This window comes from Pelodiscus sinensis, chromosome 1 (genome assembly GCF_049634645.1).
Source record: "Pelodiscus sinensis isolate JC-2024 chromosome 1, ASM4963464v1, whole genome shotgun sequence".
Taxonomy (NCBI): domain Eukaryota; kingdom Metazoa; phylum Chordata; order Testudines; family Trionychidae; genus Pelodiscus; species Pelodiscus sinensis.
In genome coordinates this window covers 226,769,334-226,786,304 of record NC_134711.1, presented here as the reverse complement: position 1 = coordinate 226,786,304, position 16,971 = coordinate 226,769,334, and the positions used below count along the sequence as shown (strand labels likewise).

The 16,971-nt window shown below is 40.9% G+C and overlaps 1 protein-coding gene across 2 annotated transcripts in view; it reads left to right on the top strand.

Moving 5' to 3' along the window:
* The window catches only part of GABRG3 (gamma-aminobutyric acid type A receptor subunit gamma3), a 549,662-nt gene that overhangs the window by 243,757 nt on the left and 288,934 nt on the right, over positions 1 to 16,971 (top strand). The window contains exon 1 of one of the 2 annotated variants that reach the window (XM_075916398.1): positions 16,629 to 16,737. The exons of the other annotated variant lie outside the window; for it this stretch is intronic. Coding sequence (XP_075772513.1) covers positions 16,693 to 16,737 — 45 coding nt within the window. The 5' untranslated portion in view covers positions 16,629 to 16,692. Of the gene's footprint in view, positions 1 to 16,628; positions 16,738 to 16,971 lie in introns of those variants that run through there. 2 annotated transcript variants of the gene reach the window in all.

Here is a 16,971-nt window from a genome sequence, read left to right as displayed (position 1 = left end):
CCTTTTCATCAAGTACAGGTTTGACTTTCCTGGTCCGATACCCTTGGGACCTGACTGGTCCTGAACAAGGGAATTTGCTGGACCAGAGAAGGTTCCTTTCCTGCTGGCCACCCAGTCTGTCTCCCCTCATGGACCTGTGCCAATCCCACTTCCCCCAGACTAGGGCTCCAGCTCAGCCATTCTGCAGCCAGGCTCCAGCCCCAGCTCCCTGTCATAGACCCAGCTGGGGCTCCCCAGGGCTAGAGCTCCCAGCTCTACCACCCACCTGCCCTGCCACTGGGCTCCCAGCCAAGTTACTGCCCTCCTTCCCTTGCCCCTCCCCCATCAGACTTCCCTGCTCCTGGGCTCTGTGGTCCTGTTGCCAGACCAGAGGTTTCCAGTTTAGGAAGGTACCATCTGTATTGTCTTTTTTGAAGACCATATCAGCCCCTGTGTTAATAAGGCTCATCATTTCATCTGCATATGTTCTTCCTTCAGATATAAACTCTCTCACTATTTGAACCAACTGAAATCACTTTGCAAGTATAGCCCGTTACAGCTAGTTGACTGAAATATTAATTCTTTGCAGTTAAAACATAATTGTCTGTTCATAGAAGTTGAAACATTCTAAACAAATGTACATTTGCTTAAAAATAAGCTAAGAAGGCTATATCCCAAAAGTCCCATGTCTGTTTGTCTCTCTTGAATTATTTCAATTTGTTTTGAGTAAACATATATAATTCTGAGATCATTCTAGCTCAAATAACTACAAGGCAAATAAAAACAGTTACTTATTATAACTGTGGTGCTCAAGACGCCCATACTTAAAACATCTTCAGAGTTTCTAAATATTATAAATGACATTTTCCTAAATCCATAAGTGTTTCAGTCAGTATGGGATAATTCTATATTAGCTCTCATTTGACAGATAAAAAAGAAATGATCATTGAACAAACATTTGGAGTATCTTAGGTACAAGTTATGACTTGATCACATCTATTATGTGCAATCAGAATAAAATACAAACCCATAATAAACACCCCCCCCCCCACACACACAGACACACTTGAGGTACATCTACACTGCACCCAGAGGTGGAAATAAGATATGCAATTTGAGCTATGCAATTCACATATCCTATTTTGATCTAATTTTGAAATAAAGCACTATTCCCACAAGTCCCTTAACCCTCATGGAACGAGGTTACAGGGATGCCAGAACAGTGCACCCGTTATTTCGCTAACTATTTCAAAATAACAGGCATGTTTAAAGACGTGGGATACTTCTGGTATCCCAAAATACCGCCGCTGTCTATACATAGCCTTAGTAATTCAAAAAGTGCCAGTTTAAAAAAACTGAAAACAATTATGGGCCAAATCTTCTGAGGGCAAAATTAAACAGCCAAGTGTGAATGATCATTGGAAGTTGTTTAGAAACATCTGACTAGATACCCCAAAAGCTACAATTGGAAAAGAAGACTGTTCTGCTTAAAAAGCAACCTGGTTTAGACAGGAAGCGTAAGCAACTATAAAGCTCTAGATCTACATATAAAAAGAAAATAGACAAAGGGGACGTTAAGAGTAATGAAATCAAAGCTAGGAATTGCAGAAAGTTGACAAGTGAAAGAAAATAGATATAAGGAGAAATTTATGAGCATCAGAGTTAAGGACATTAGATTATAGTAATGGGGGATTTGTTCATTAGAAACATATAGCTGGGTTTGTGATGACCAGGAGAACCATATGGTGACTTGTCCACCTAGTGCAAAAGGTGTGGATATCTCGAGACATCTAGATAGACTTAGGTGTAGTGCTGGGGAGGAGCCAGTGGTCTTCATATATGTATGTACCATTGACTTAGGGAAGAGTAGGAGAGAGATTGTGGAAGCCAAATTTAGGCAGCTAGGAAAGAGATTGAAATTCAGGACCTCTAGGGTAGCATTTTCTGAAATGCTTCCAGTTCCATGTGCAGGGCCAGGTAGGCAGACAGAGCTTCAGAATCTCAATACATGGAGGAGAAAATGATGTACAGAGGAGGGGTTTAGATTTATTAGGAACTGGGGAAACTTTTAGATGGGGGAGCCTATACAGGATGGATGGGCTCCACCTAAACCAAAATGGAACCAGCCTGCTGGCACTTAACATTAAAAAGGTTGTAGAACAGTTTTTAAACTAAGGGCTGGGGGAAAGCCGATGGGTATGAAGGAGCACATGGATCGCACAGAGACAGCTCTTAGGGGAGGGTCTATTAATAGAGATTCTGTATGTTCTAGTCAGGAGGAGAGGATGGAGGTATGGGTCAGATCAGATGAGACACAATCAAATGAAAAAGAGTCTAACACACCAGGAAATGGCAGACAGATAAATAGTGACAAATTTTTAAAGTGCTTATTCTAGTGTTTGTGCTAGAAGACTAAATAATAAGATGGGTGAACCAGTGTGCCTCGTTTTAAAGGAGGATATTGATATAATAAGCATCACAGAAACTTGATGGAATGAGCACAATCAATGGGACACAGTCATACTAGGGTACAAAATATATTGGAACGACTGGTGGGGGAGTGGCACTATACGTGAAAGAAAAAGTAGAATAGAAATAAAAATCTTACATGAACCAAAATGTTCTATAGAATCTCTGGAATCGTACTTCGAAGTAGGAATAAGAGCCTCCGGAAAAGGGCGCTTTTTCCGGAGGATCGGGGCCAGTGTAGACGCTCTTTTCCGGCTTTTTTAAAAGCCGGAAAAAAGCGGCGGACATTTTTATTTAAATGCCGCGGGGGATATTTAAATCCCCCGCGGATTTCCCTACTACGATAGGTGAAATTAACATGCCCCTTCCGGAAAAGGGGCCAGTGTAGACGTAGCCAGGGAGATTAGAGAGGATATCAAAATAAAGGGGATTTCAGCTATTCCTATATTGACTGGGTACACATCTCCTCAAGACAGGATGTAGAGATAAAATTTCTTGATACCTTAAATGACTGCTTCTTGGAGCAGCTGGTCTGGAACCCACAAGGGGAGAGGCAATTCTTGATTTAATCCTAAGTGGAGCACAGGATCTGGTCCAAAGGTTAAATATAACTGGACGACTTGGATATAGTGACCATAATGTAATGAAATTTAACATCCCTGTGGTGGGAAAAACACCTCAGCAGCCCAACACTGTAGCATTAAATTTTAGAAAGGGGAACTACACAAAAATGAGGAGGTTAGTTAAATAGAAATTGAAAGGTAAAGTGACAAAAGTAAACCTCTGCAAGCTACATGGAAACTTTTCAAAGATGCCATAATAGAGGCCCAACTTAAATGTATACCCCAAATTAAAAATCACAGTAAGGGAACCAAAAAAGTACCACCTTCCTTAACAACCAAATAAAAGAAGCAGTGAGAGATAAAAAGACAACTTTTAAAAAGTCAAAATCAAATCCTAGTGAGGAAAATAGAAATGAGCATAAACTTTGTCAAATTAACTGTAAAATATAAGAAAAGTAAAAAAGGATTTTGAAAAACAGCTAGCCCCAAACCCAAAAAGTAATAGCAAAATGTTTTAAAAAATATGTTTATGATTTTTAAGTACATCAGAAGCAGAAGCTTGCTAAACAACCAGTGAGGCCTTGGATGATTGGGATGCTAAAGGAATACTCAAAGAGGATTAAGTCATTGCGGAGAATCTAAATAAATTATTTGCTTCAGTCTTCATGGCTAAGGATACTGGGGAGATTGCCAAACCCCAGCCATTCTTTTTAGGTGATGAATCTGAGGAATTTTCCCAGATTGAGATGTCATTAGAGGAAGTTTTCGAACAAATTGATCAACTTAAAAGTAACAAGTCACCAGGAACAGGTGGCATTCACCCAAGAGTTCTAAAAGAACTCAAATGTGAAATTGTGGAACTATTAACTGTGGTTTGTAACCTATCCTTTAAATCAGCTTCTGGAAGATAGCTAACATGATGCCAATATTTAGAAAGGGCTCTTGAGGTGATTCTGGAAATTACAGACCAGTAAGTCTAGTGTCAGTACTTGACAAATTAGTTGAAACTACAGTAAAGAATAAAATTGTCAGACACATAGATGAACATAATTTGTTGGGGGAAAGTCAACATGATTTCTGTAAAGGGAAATCATGCCTTCCTAATCCACTAGAATTCGTTGAGTGGGTCAATGGACATGTGTAAAAGGGGGATCCAGTGGATAGAGTATACTTAGATTTCCAGAAAGTCTTTGACAAGCTCCCTCACCAAAGGCTCTTAAGTAAAATAAGTTGTTATGGGATAAGAAGGAAGGTCCTTTCGTGGATTAATAACTGGTTAAAAGACAGGAAACAAAGGGCAGGAATAAATAGTAAGTTTTCAGAGTGCAGAGAGGTAACTAGTGGGGTTCCCCAAGGGTCGGTCCTGGGATCCATCCTATTCAACTTATTTAAAATTATCTAGAGTGGGGTGGCCAACCAGTTAGAGACAAAGAGCCAAAATAGCTATGAATAGAGTGCAAAGAGCCACATATTATATATTTATTGTTATATCTATATAGATAGATACTGTAGATATAGTACACAAAATGTAGTGTTAAAAATAAAATTATGGGACATTTCGGACACAAGCCAATAAAAAAGTCTCTAGTCACTTAAAAAATCCATGGACAGTCCACAGATTTTCAGAGAACTTGACAAGGAACAAACATCAACTTAAAAAAAAATCTTTAAAAATATAGTAATATTCTCACTCAAAAAAAAAAAGCATCTCCACCATCTATTTAAAATATAACACTACTGCCCTATTATGTCCTGTGAGTTTTTTTAAATTAAACTGAACTGAGAAGTAAATTAGCACAATTTGAATTGTCTGTTTCACTCCAGCTTGTTGATCTCTGGTATGCTTTCCTCATTTTTTTTTAACTTATGAATATTATGGCTTTTTTATAGTTCTAAAAATTCAGGTCTGTCCCAGACTGCAAATATAAGAGGTTCAAAAACAACAAAGGAGACTCATATCTCAGAATAATTGCTTCAGCCTGGCAAACAATAGCCTTTGAATTTTCTTTAAGGAAACACAGAGTAAACCAGATGCATGCTGATGCTTTTTTTGCCTTGGAATTTAAATATGACATCTGTGTTGGCTGCCTTATTCTGCATCCATGAAGACTTTGAGTTTAAGGTGCTTCAGCCCCCAACTCTTAGGGTTGCCAGATGATTTCAACAAAAATACCAGACACACTTGACATTGCATCACAATCTACTTTACATCTTATTTAGAAAATACTGGATATTTATATTTTCTCAATTTGTTTCCTCAACAGAAAGCTCAAATACTGGACTGTCTGGTTCTAAACTGGACACCTGGCAACTCTATCCACTCTATCCTCTCTAACCCAATGCCCTACTGCTGCCCCATAGCCAGGCACCCTCAGCCCACCACTCTAACCCAATCCTGCTCCCCTCCCTCAGAGTCTGGTACCCCCAGTCCTCCCCCCAGCTGTAATCCAATCCCACTCCCCTCCTCCAGAGCCAGGCACTCTTAGCCTCCCTGCTGTAACCCAATGCACCTCCCCTCCCCCAGAGCCAGGCACCTCCAGCCACCCCCATCCCCGTTCTAACCTAAAGCCTGAGTCTCACTGGAGCCTCCGCCATGCACTTCTCCCTCCAGGAGCTGGGGCACGTGTGCAGAGTGGCCGACCATGAGCAGTCCAGGCACCTGGCTCAGAACTAGCAAGAGCCGCATTTCTTTGAGCAAAGAGCCGCATGCAGCTTGAGAGCCGTGGGTTGGCCACCCCTGGGATAAAGCATAAGACAGAGAAAACTGTATTACCTCGCTATATAAAAGCATGGTATGCCCATGGTATGTGTTTGCCTCATCTCAAAAAAAGATATATTGGCATTGGAAAAGGTTCAAAAAGGGCAACAAAAATAATTAGGGGTTTGGAAGGTGTGCCATATGAAGAGAGATTAAAAAGACTTGGACTTTTCAGCTTAGAATAGTGGAGACTAAGGGGGATATGATAGAGGTTTTAAAATCATAACTGGTATGGAAAAAGTGAATAAGGAAAAGTTATTTACTTATTCCCACAATATAAGAACTAAGGGTCACCAAATGAAATTAATAGGCAGCGGGTTTTAAGCGAATAAAAGGAAGTGTTTCTTCATTCAGAGCACAATCAGCTATGGATCTCTGTGCCAGAGGATGTGGAGAAGACTAGGACTTTAACGGGGTTCAGAAAAGAACTAGATAGATTCATGGAGGTTAGGTCCATTAATGACTATTAGCCAGGAAGGGTAGTAATAGTGTCCCTAGCTTTTGTTTGTCTGGAAATGGATTACAGGTGAGGGATCATGTGATGATTACCTGTTATGTTCCCTCCCTCTGAGGCATCTGGTATTGGCGACTGTCAGTACACAAGATACTGGGCTAAATGGACCTATGGTCTGACCCAGTATGTCCATTCTTATATTCTTACAATAAGGAATTTAAGTAAATTAGGAAAAAAAGAATCTTAATGATATTGGTGTATTACTTGATGACAATAGTAGAATTATCCATTATAATGCATAAAAGACAGAAGTGTGCAATAAACTTTTTTGTTCTGTATCTGGCAATAGGCCAAATAATGTATCATATCAGATGATGGTGATTGATGATGAAACACTTTTATGTTCTAACAGTAACTAAGGAGAATGTTAAAGAGCATCGCATCAATTTAAAATTAATCAATTTTAAAGTCAGCAAGTTTTGGTACTTTTTATGCAGGAGTTTTAAAAGAACTGGATAAGGAATTCTTTGGAACTTTTGGAGTTTTCAGTAACTCTGGCAATGCTGCAATTCTGGAATACTAGATGTAAACAAATATACCAAAAAGGTTAACTGCTGATACAGAACTTGATTAAAAAATTAAATGACGGTAATATAAATTAATGACAATCAAGAGATCTTTATGAAGAATAGATCTTGCAAAACTAACTTGATATATTTTTGGTAGGTTTTGTTAATAAATATAATAGTGTTGACATAATATACTTTGTCTTCTCTAAGGAATTTGAATTGGTGCCACATTTTAAAATGAGAACAAGAAAAACTCAACATGGTACACATTAAGTGGATTAAAACTCGCTAACTCACAGGTATCAGTGTAATTAAAAATTGGAAAACATCATGAAAAAGGGACATTTGGGGAGTGGGGTATGCAGAAGGATTAGTTCTTGGAATTGTGCTATTGAACATTTCTATCAATGCTGTGGAAGAAAACAAAAATATCACCGTTAAAGTTTGTGGATCATACAAACTGAAGGCATCAGAAATAATGTTGAGGATAGAAAGGCATGCAGAGCAATCAGGGTCACAGTAGCCCTTTTAAAGTATTTTAATATGGCCAAATGTCATGTATACAACTAGGAATAAGTAGTGCAGACTATATCGACAAGACAGGGGGATTCTATCATGGGAAACAGTGACTTTGAAAAGTACATGGGGAGCATGGTGTTTAATCAGCTGAACATGAGTTCCCAATGTGATACGGTTGCCAAAAAAAAAAAAAAGGCTTATGTGACCCTTGGATACATAAACAAGAGAATATCGATGAGGAGTAGGAAATTTAAATTACTTCTAAATTTGGTACTGATGAGGCCACTGCTGGAAAACTGTTTCCAGTTCTGCTGTCCCCAGTTCATGAAGAATGTTGATAAATTGGAAAAAGTACAGAGACAAGCTAGAATGATTCACGTATGCCTGTGAGCAGCTCCAGAAAATGCAATACGTTTAGTTTAACAAAGAGAAATGATAGAGGTGACTTGATTGCAGTCTATAATTATCCATCTGGGAATCCAATTTACAATCTAACAGCCGACAGTATCCCACAAGCCAATAGATGGAAGTTGAAATTTGACCAAATTCAAACTACAAATAAGATATTATTGTATTAAAATGGTGTATTAATTTGCCAAGGGTCATGCTGTATTTTCCCCCACCGGCAATTTTTAAATCAAGAATGGATGTTCTGTTAAGAAACCGGCACTAAGTCAAGTAATTCAGGGGAGCTTTATGGCTTGTGTTATACTGGGCTATATGCGCACTGCAGCGGGAAGATGTGATTCCCAACTCAAGCAAACAGACCCACTAGCTCTGCTCAAGCCAGCTCACTAAAAGTAGCAGGGTGGGTGGGGATTCAGGTTAACTACCCATGCTTGGACCCATGGGTCAAGTGGGTTTGGATTTAGGAGGTACCCAGGCTCCAATGTCCACGATGCTATATTTAGAGTGCTAGCACAAGACTCTCTTCTGAGCTGGGACAAAACAAAAGGGAAAACTATTTAGCGCTTTAAAGACTAACAAAATAGTTTAATAGGTGATGAGCTTTCATGGGCTAGACCCACTTCCTCAGACTCACACTTCCCTGCTGCAGTGTAGCCATGCCCGCTCCTAGGAAGTCAGGCGAGGTGTTCATAGTGTCCCTTTCAGTCCCCAAAATCTGGAGGTGTCCATCAAAAGTTGACACATCTTCTTCCAGGAAATTAACCAAGGATTCTCAGACTTTATTACCTTTGCTTTGTACAGAAAAAAGCCTGATTCAGCCCATATACTTGCAGCTTTTATATTATATGGCTATGCCTTCTTTTCTCACAGCCTATCCTTGTCTGTGCTGTAGCGAACAGTCAAGCCCTGTCTTTGCCCCATCTTCACCTGTGGTACATTTATATTTGCCTTACAATACTTATTTCTCTTTGACTTTGTCTGTGTGGTGATAAAAGTAGTGCTCTCTGCACTGTATATTGCAGTTCGTTTTCATCCTTAGATAAAAGTGCACAAAGGCACTTACTAAAAGGTAAAGTTAGTGCAAATGTAATGATGTCTTCCACAGGAAAATGAAGCTTGAAACTTCAGCAGAGCTTTGAAGTGACAAAATAATGATAACCAGAAAAAAGCCGGTTTCTTTAAAAAGTAATGCTTGTATTAACTAATCTTCTAAGAGTTTTGAATTCCTTGAATGATTATTATAGTAATAATAGTAATTATAGCATACAACTGATCTTCTGTAAAAACAGTCATCTATTCAGCAAGTCTACCTAGTACCATTGCTGTACACCAGACATCTACTGGAACATACAGATAAGATAGGGGAGAGAATGAATATCAGTCATAGCAAATCATCTCTTCTTAAAACTTTCATTGTCACTTTTTAATATATTTTAATGCTTTCTCCGCACTGACCTGGACCACTTAGGTCTTTTGGACTGCGGAAAAAAGTGAGTGAGTTTGGGATTGTGTGATAAGCTCATTAGCAGGGGTTTCTTGCTTAAATGATCATCAGTGAAATAGATAACCAATTTTCCTCATTCAGTTTCCAAGTTAACATCCAGTGCATTGAATTGGGCAGTTCACAACACTGAGTTTGTTTCAGGCTCAGATGCACAGAACTTTGCCAGGCAATTAGATTGCGTTCACACATTGGGAGATATTTGTTCATGAGCATAAAGATCAGATACTTAATTTTTTGAATAATGAAAGTATGGATTCAGGAGCACATTCATAAATAATAAAACGATGGGTTTATGACAATTTCCTTAGCTACAGAATCCATGTGGTGCCCTGTGCATATGCATCAACTGCAGAATCAGGCTGTGTGTTTCAGTTTGTGGCTATCTTTTGTAAAAGGAGGAGCTAATAATTGATTTTTCAATTCCATAGTCCATTTCAAACTAAAGCTGATTTTTATTTTCTTGCAAACATAAATAAATAAAGACAGAGAAAAAATTATGTGGAGTGAATGAAATACTGTTATTTTCAAAATAAAATGAACCAACATTTGAGAAACATGATTTTCATCTTGGTGCGGACAAAGATAGTCCCATTTAAAATGTTTGTTAGCTACCAATGGTTAACACAAACTCAGGCAAGGGCAAACAAATAGGGTTCAATATTCTGCTAGGGTGCATCTCCACAGCACAGTTATTTCAAAATAACTGACTTTATTCTGAAATAACAATGCAAGCATCTACACAGCAATTCTGTTATTTTGAAATAATTTCAAAATAACGGATGGCTTATTTTGAAATCTCATTCCACAAGGAATAACGCTTATTCCAAAATAGCTATTTTGGAATAGCAGTAAGGTGGATGCTCCACTGATGCTATTTTGAAATAGTTCCCCTACCCCCGGGGGCTATTAAAAGTAATTACTCCCCAGCGTCTCCTGAGACTCTAATTCGAGGTATCACATCCGCATTAGAGAAGCCTGCTTCAGACTAATTTTGAGGCTTCCCTGTAGTGTAGATGTGCTATTTCATAATAAGTTATTTCAGAAAAAAAATCCAAAATAGCTTATTTCAAAATAAGTGTGCTGTGTAGATGAAACCTTGGTTTAATTGTGTTACTTATCATAATACATTTGCACCATAATAATAAGCCCCAAGTCTTTATTCCATCTCTTCTTTTGGTTAGTTGTTATAGTTATCATTTAATTTTACAGGACACTTAATTACACTACCCAGAATCCATAACTGGAAAGCATGTTGAGTTGTCACCAGCAAATCTCTGGATATCTGTCTTTTCTTAAATAACAAAGAGTAATCCCAAAATAAACGCCATCTATCACAGTTGGCTTGGTTTTGTTTATGTGTTAGTATCCTATTTTCAGTGAAGCAGCAAGATTTCTACCAAGTCTCTGGTGCAAAGCTAATTAGAAAGGGACTGCTGCTGCTGAAGCAAGATGTACCTGTTCGTCAGTGGCAAATCACAGTGACTACAGACCTGTCACTTTCTTGTGTTCCAAAATAAAGAGTTGGAATATGTTCCTCTCTTTGGATCTGGGTCATTTTTAGGGACCAAGACAGTCAGGGGTTTTAAAAACAAAAATTATATACAGAATACTTTATCTTTAAATTGAACCTTACTATTTACATTGCTGACTAATTTGAATTGCTTTATCCTACTAGGTGACTATATAAATGATTATACAACTTACAAGCTTGTGAGCCACAGGGAAGGTTTGGGGTGCCACAAGCAGGCTCTGGCCAGGAGACTTATCAGCCAGCACCTTCCTGAAGCAGCCTCCCTGCCTGCCCTGTACCTGTAGAAGCTGCAGTCATGTGCTCTGTGAAGAGAGAAGACATAGTGCTTCTTGGCTGCCTGATATTGAAACAGGCAGCTCCCATTGGCCAGTTTCTGGCCAAAAAACAGCCAATGGGATTGTGGTATGGGCAGCAGTAGCTCCTAAAGCCTTCCCCCCTCTCCCTTCCGGGCTCACAGATTTTAAAGCGAAACCGCCCAGCAGCTGCATTTCTGAATGGCATGCAGGTGGGGCAAGGCAAGTGGGGAGCCTGCCTGGGGCTCCCACTGCATCCACAGGCAAGATCTGGTAGCTTGGTGGGCCAGATCTAGCCCATGGGCCGTATTTTACCCAAGCCTGATTTACACCATCCCTGACAGTTGTTTGACTAACCTGCTCTTAAAAATCTCCAATTATGGAGATGCCACATCCTCCCTATGCAATTTTTTCCAGTGTTTGACCACTCTGGCAGAAAGTTTTTCCTAATGCCCAACATAAGCCTCCCTTGCTGCGACTTAAGCCCATTGCTTCTTGCCCTACTGTCATAGGTTAAGGAGAATATTTTCTCTCCCACTTCCTTGTAACAACCTTTTATGTACTTGAAAACTGTTAACATGTGTCCCTCCTCCTCCCCCCCCCCCCCCCCCCGTTATCTTCTCCAGACTAAACAAACCCAGTTCTTTCAATCTTCCCTCATAGGTCTTGATTCCTAGACCTTTACTCATTTTTGTGACTCTTCTCTGGACTTGCTACAATTTGTCCACATCTTTCTTGAAATGTGATGCCCAGAACTGGACATAATATTTGAAGAGAGTGGGAGAATTACTTTTTGTGCCTTCCTTACAACACTTCTGCTAATACAAACCAGAATGTCTGCTCTTTTTCTTTCTGTAACAGTGTTACACTGACTCACAGAGTTTGTGATTTACTAGTACCCCCAGATTCTTCTCCATAATACTCCTTTCTAGGCAATTGTGACAGGGTGTACCAGTCCCAGAATCCCCTTGCTAGAGACCTTATGGTCCTGCCACACACCTGTCTCAGACAGCCTACAGAGAAGTCCTCCAAGCAGGCCAGAGTAGCTACAGGAGAAGCAGCCAATCAGGGTCCAGGAAGGTCCTATAAAAGGAGTTGCAGGACTAGAGTCAGTTCAGTTCCTCTGGAGACCTCAAACTGGATAGAGGAGTGATAGAAATGTAGCGTATTAGTCTGGTGTAGCTGAAACAAAAAACAGGACTATGTAGCACTTTAAAGACTAAGAAGATGGTTTATTAGGTGATGAGCTTTCGTGGGCCAGACCCACTTCCTCAGATCTTTTCTTCCACTCTTTGATCTGAGGAAGTGGGTCTGGCCCACGAAAGCTCATCACCTAATAAACCATCTTCTTAGTCTTTAAAGTGCTACATAGTCCTATTTTTTGGATAGAGGAGGAGACTGCCTGGCTGAGAGAGCAAAGAACCACTGTGGATAGCTCTACGCAGAGAGCGCATTAGAGACTGATGGATTATGTGTAGACACGGTGGCTATGTCTATACTGGCATGTTCTTGCACAAGAACATCTAGCCCTCTTTCAGTCTAAAGCCTCTGGCTGAGTCATACGCACTCTGGCTACGTCTAGACTGGCATGATTTTCTGCAAATGCTTTTAATGGAAAAGTTTTCCATTAAAAGCATTTTCGGAAAAGCGCATCTAGATTGGCAGGACGCTTTTCCACAAAAGCACTTTTTGTGGAAAAGCGTCCGTGGCCAATCTAGACGCGCTTTTCCGCAAAAAAGCTCCGATCGCCATTTTCGCGATTGGGACTTTTTTGCAGAAAACAAATCTCTGCTGTCTACACTGGCCCTTTTGCTCAAAAGTTTTTCGGAAAAAGACTTTTGCCTGAACGGGAGCAGAATAGTATTTCCACAAAAACACTGACAATCTTACATGGGATTGTCAGTGCTTTTGCAGAAATTCAAGCAGCCAGTGTAGACAGCTGGCAATTTTTTTCCGGAAAAGCGGCTGATTTTCCGGAAAAAAAGGCCAGTCTAGACACAGCCTCTGGCTATGTCTAAACTGATGGGTTCTTGCGCAAGAATGGCTATTCTTCTGCAGAGTGTCCACACAGCCCGCCCACTTTTGCTCAAGAAGATTTACAGTAAAGCGTGTTAAGAGAGGGCTTCTTGAGCAAGAGCTATACTCTTTTCTAACAAGTGTAAGCCCTCTTGCACAAGCGGGCAGTGTAGATGTGCGGCGGGGATTTCTTGTGCAAGAAAGCCCTATGGCTGAAATGGTCATCAGAGCTTTCTTGCACAAGAGAGCATCCACACTGCCATGGATGCTCTTGCGCAAAAGCACGTTTGTGTGGACATGCTCGTGCACAAGAGTTCTTGCACAAGATCCCACCAGAATAGACATAGCCCCTGTGTGCAATCAACAAACTACTTACCAGGTACACATTTAACAGGGGTCCAGCTCAGTGCTCCCTCTATAATGTCTGAGTCTGTTCCCTTAGTGTTCCCCTCTTGTAAAGGCTTCCCCTCCTGTAGGCAGCATCCTCACCAATAACTCAGGGCTTTATCTCAGGCTATGTCTACACTCGCGGCTTCTTGCACAAGTATGGCCGCTCTTGCGCAAGAAACTGCAGACATCCACCCTGCCCACTTGCTCTTGTGCAAGAAAATTTATAGTACAGCATGGTAAGAGAGGGCTCCTTGCGCAAGAGTTACGCTCTTTTTTATCAGGTGTAAGCCTTCTTGCGCAGGAGCTCTTGCTCAAGAGTGCAGTGTGGATGCTTGGCAGGGTTTTCTTGCGCAAGAGAGCCCTATGGCTAAAATGGCTATCAGAGCTTTCTTGCGCAAGAGAGCATCCACACTGCCATGGGAGCTCTTGTGCAAAAGCACAGCACGCACATGGCAACTTTCAAGTAGGAATAAGGGATCTTCCAGAAAAGAGCTTATTTTCTGCAAGATCCCGTCTAGACTGGCACTTTTCTCCGGCAAAACCCCGAGCCGGAAAAAAGTGGCAGCCATGTTCATGCAAATGCCACGGGGGATATTTAAATCCCCCATGGAATTTGCAATTCTGAAGTGTCTCATTAGCATCCCTTTTACGGAAAAGGGTGCCAGTGTAGACACAGCCTAAGTGTTCCCTATGCCATTGTCTAAATCATTGTTGAAGATATTGAGCAGAGCCAGACCCAGAATCATTTCCTGTGGGTCCCCACTTGATATTATGTATCAACACCATGACTGTCAGTTGATCATTTGTATCAACTCCATGATTAGTCGATAAGGGAAGATGTTCTGTCCCATCTTCTGCCAGGCCCAGGAGCTACCCCTGCTGCAACTCCACATTTTAAATGTTGTAGGAACATTCTTATTACATTTAAAATGCAGAGCTGCAGCGGTCCTGGACCTCCTAGAACAGGGGCTGCTACCAGAGCAGCCTATGTTCACGGCCAGCCTGGGCTGATGTGGCCAGGACTTACTTTAAATAGACAGCTCTGGCAGCAGCCCCTGTCCATGGGAGAGTCCCATCTCTTTGCAGCAGCCTCCCCTGTCTCTCCCTCCCCCTGAACTCGTACCCCCACACGGCTGCCTTTAGGCAGCAGCATAGAAGGGGCTAGCGGAACCACAGAGATGGTGCTGGGGGGAACCGGATTTTAAGCCAGCTCCCCCAACACTGGCTCCTGCTTCCCCTCCCTCCGTGCCCTGCAGCCTCTGATGCAAAGGAGGGGGGATGCAAGAGGTTGACTACTTGACTAGTCACTTACATTCCTACTGTGAACCACTGATAACTACTTTCTGGGAATGGATTTCCAACCAGTCACATATCCACATTTGATTAGCTCCATCTAGTTTGTGTTTCCCTAGTTGTTTATCAGAATGTCATGGGAGACAATATCAAAAGATATAGCGTATCTGCCACTTCCCCACTCTATAAGGCTTATTACTCTGTGAAAGAAATCTAGTAGGGTGGTTTAACAGTACTTGTTCTTTGCAAATTCATGCTCACTGATACTACGTCTTCATCTGTCCAGTGTCCTATTATGAATATTTCTCAAGTGTATATTTTAAGTTAAGAGTGACTAAAGGTCTGTTGTCTCACTAAATGTGGCTATTTCTAGACTGGCCCCTAAAAACGGAAAAACGATGCAAAGCAGGTAAGTCAGCATAGGGAAATCCGTGGGGGATTTCAATAACCCCGCGGATTTAAATAAACATGTCCGCCGCTTTTTTTACGGCTTGGGGAAAAGCCGGAAAAAAGCGTCTAGACTGGCCCGATCCTCCGGAATAAAGCCCTTTTCCTGAAGGTAGGAATAAGAGATCCTCCGGAAAAGGGCTTTATTCCGGAGGATCGGGCCAGTCTAGATGCTTTTTTCCGGCTTTTCCCCAAGCCGGAAAAAAAGCGGCGGACATGTTTATTTAAATCTGCGGGGGATATTTAAATCCCCCGCGGATTTCCCTATGCTGACTTACCTGCTTTGCATCGCTTTTCCATTTTTAGGGGCCAGTCTAGACGTAGCCTGTGTGTATGGGAATATATTAATCTGACTTCTCTGGGCCTTATTCCAAATTCCTGAAGTTCTTCAGCCAACATTTTGTTTGAGGTTTTTTCCTCTCTCTATCTCTCAATTTGTAATTACCTGTCCTTGCACCCACAAACAAATCACTATTCACCAAACTCTAAGGCTACGTCTACATTGGCAAGATTTTGCGCAAATATTTTTAACACAAGAGTTTTTGCGTTAAAGTATTTGCGCAGGAGAGTGTCTACACTGGCATGTGCTTTTGCGCAAAAGCATCCATGCCAGTGTAGATGCTATCTGGCGCAAGAAAGCTCCAATGGCCATTTTAGCCATCGGGCTTTCTTGCACAAGAAATTCATGTTGCCTGTCTACACTGGCTTCTTGCGCAAGAACAGTTGCGCAAGAGGGCTTATTCCTGAGCAGGAGCATCATAGTTTTTGTTCAAGAAGCACTAATTTCACACATTAGAACGTCAGTGTTCTTGTGCAAAACTCCCCGCCAGTGTAGACAGGCAGCATGTTTTTGCACAAAAGCAGGCAATTTTGCGCAAAATCATGCCAATGTAGACACAGCCAATGATGTGCAAGGGTCAGCACCCATATTAGTAACAGTTTTATCACATAAAACTGTAATGATTTTAAAGTCTATGTCATGGCTCGGCAAGGCTAGGAATAGAAACTTTACCTCAGTGGAAGAAGGTCAATTCTACTTTCACAATGGTATTCAATGTTGTCACTCCTAGTCCCATAGACCCTACAAAGTGGAGCTGATAATCATTGCAGAGTAAGATATTTTAGATGAATGTATGGCTCCATCTGATATTGGACTCCTGGTATCTAAGGATATCTGGATTTACAGACACATGAATAATTAAAAACAAAACAAAATCTAGCCTCCTCAATGTTTTTAAAACCTTTGCTACAGCTGGAATATAGTCGAGTTACATCTACAGTTAAGCTGATGTCAGGATGTACCAATTTTGGGTAAATAGATTACAGTAATCAAACATTCTAGATTCACCTGTTTTACTATTTTATCAATCAGAAAGTTAGATTCTGACCTTTTTAACCATTCCATTAAGCAGGGATTATCTTGTTCTTCTGCTTCTATAAGTGCTCTTTAGTGTTCTGTGACCTGTAAAAGTTACAAAAGGGGTGGAATAGAAATAAAAATGGTTAAAGTCCCAAACTACAGCTCAATGCTTTTCTCACCAGTGGTAAGTTTTTATTTTGTCAAATGTCTGTCAAACTCCTGATGACTGGTAAGATAGAAAGCTATAGGCTAAAAGTTTCAGGGAACTGATTATTTGTTTGCCTGAGGGGCTTTGTAGGAGAGTCACACAGAAAAAAAGTACACTTTTCATTCTGATAAAAAAAAGAGGAAGCAAGGGGGAAAGACTTCACCAGAAGCATAGGAGCTGATTATTTGTATATCTGAAAAGCTTTGCATG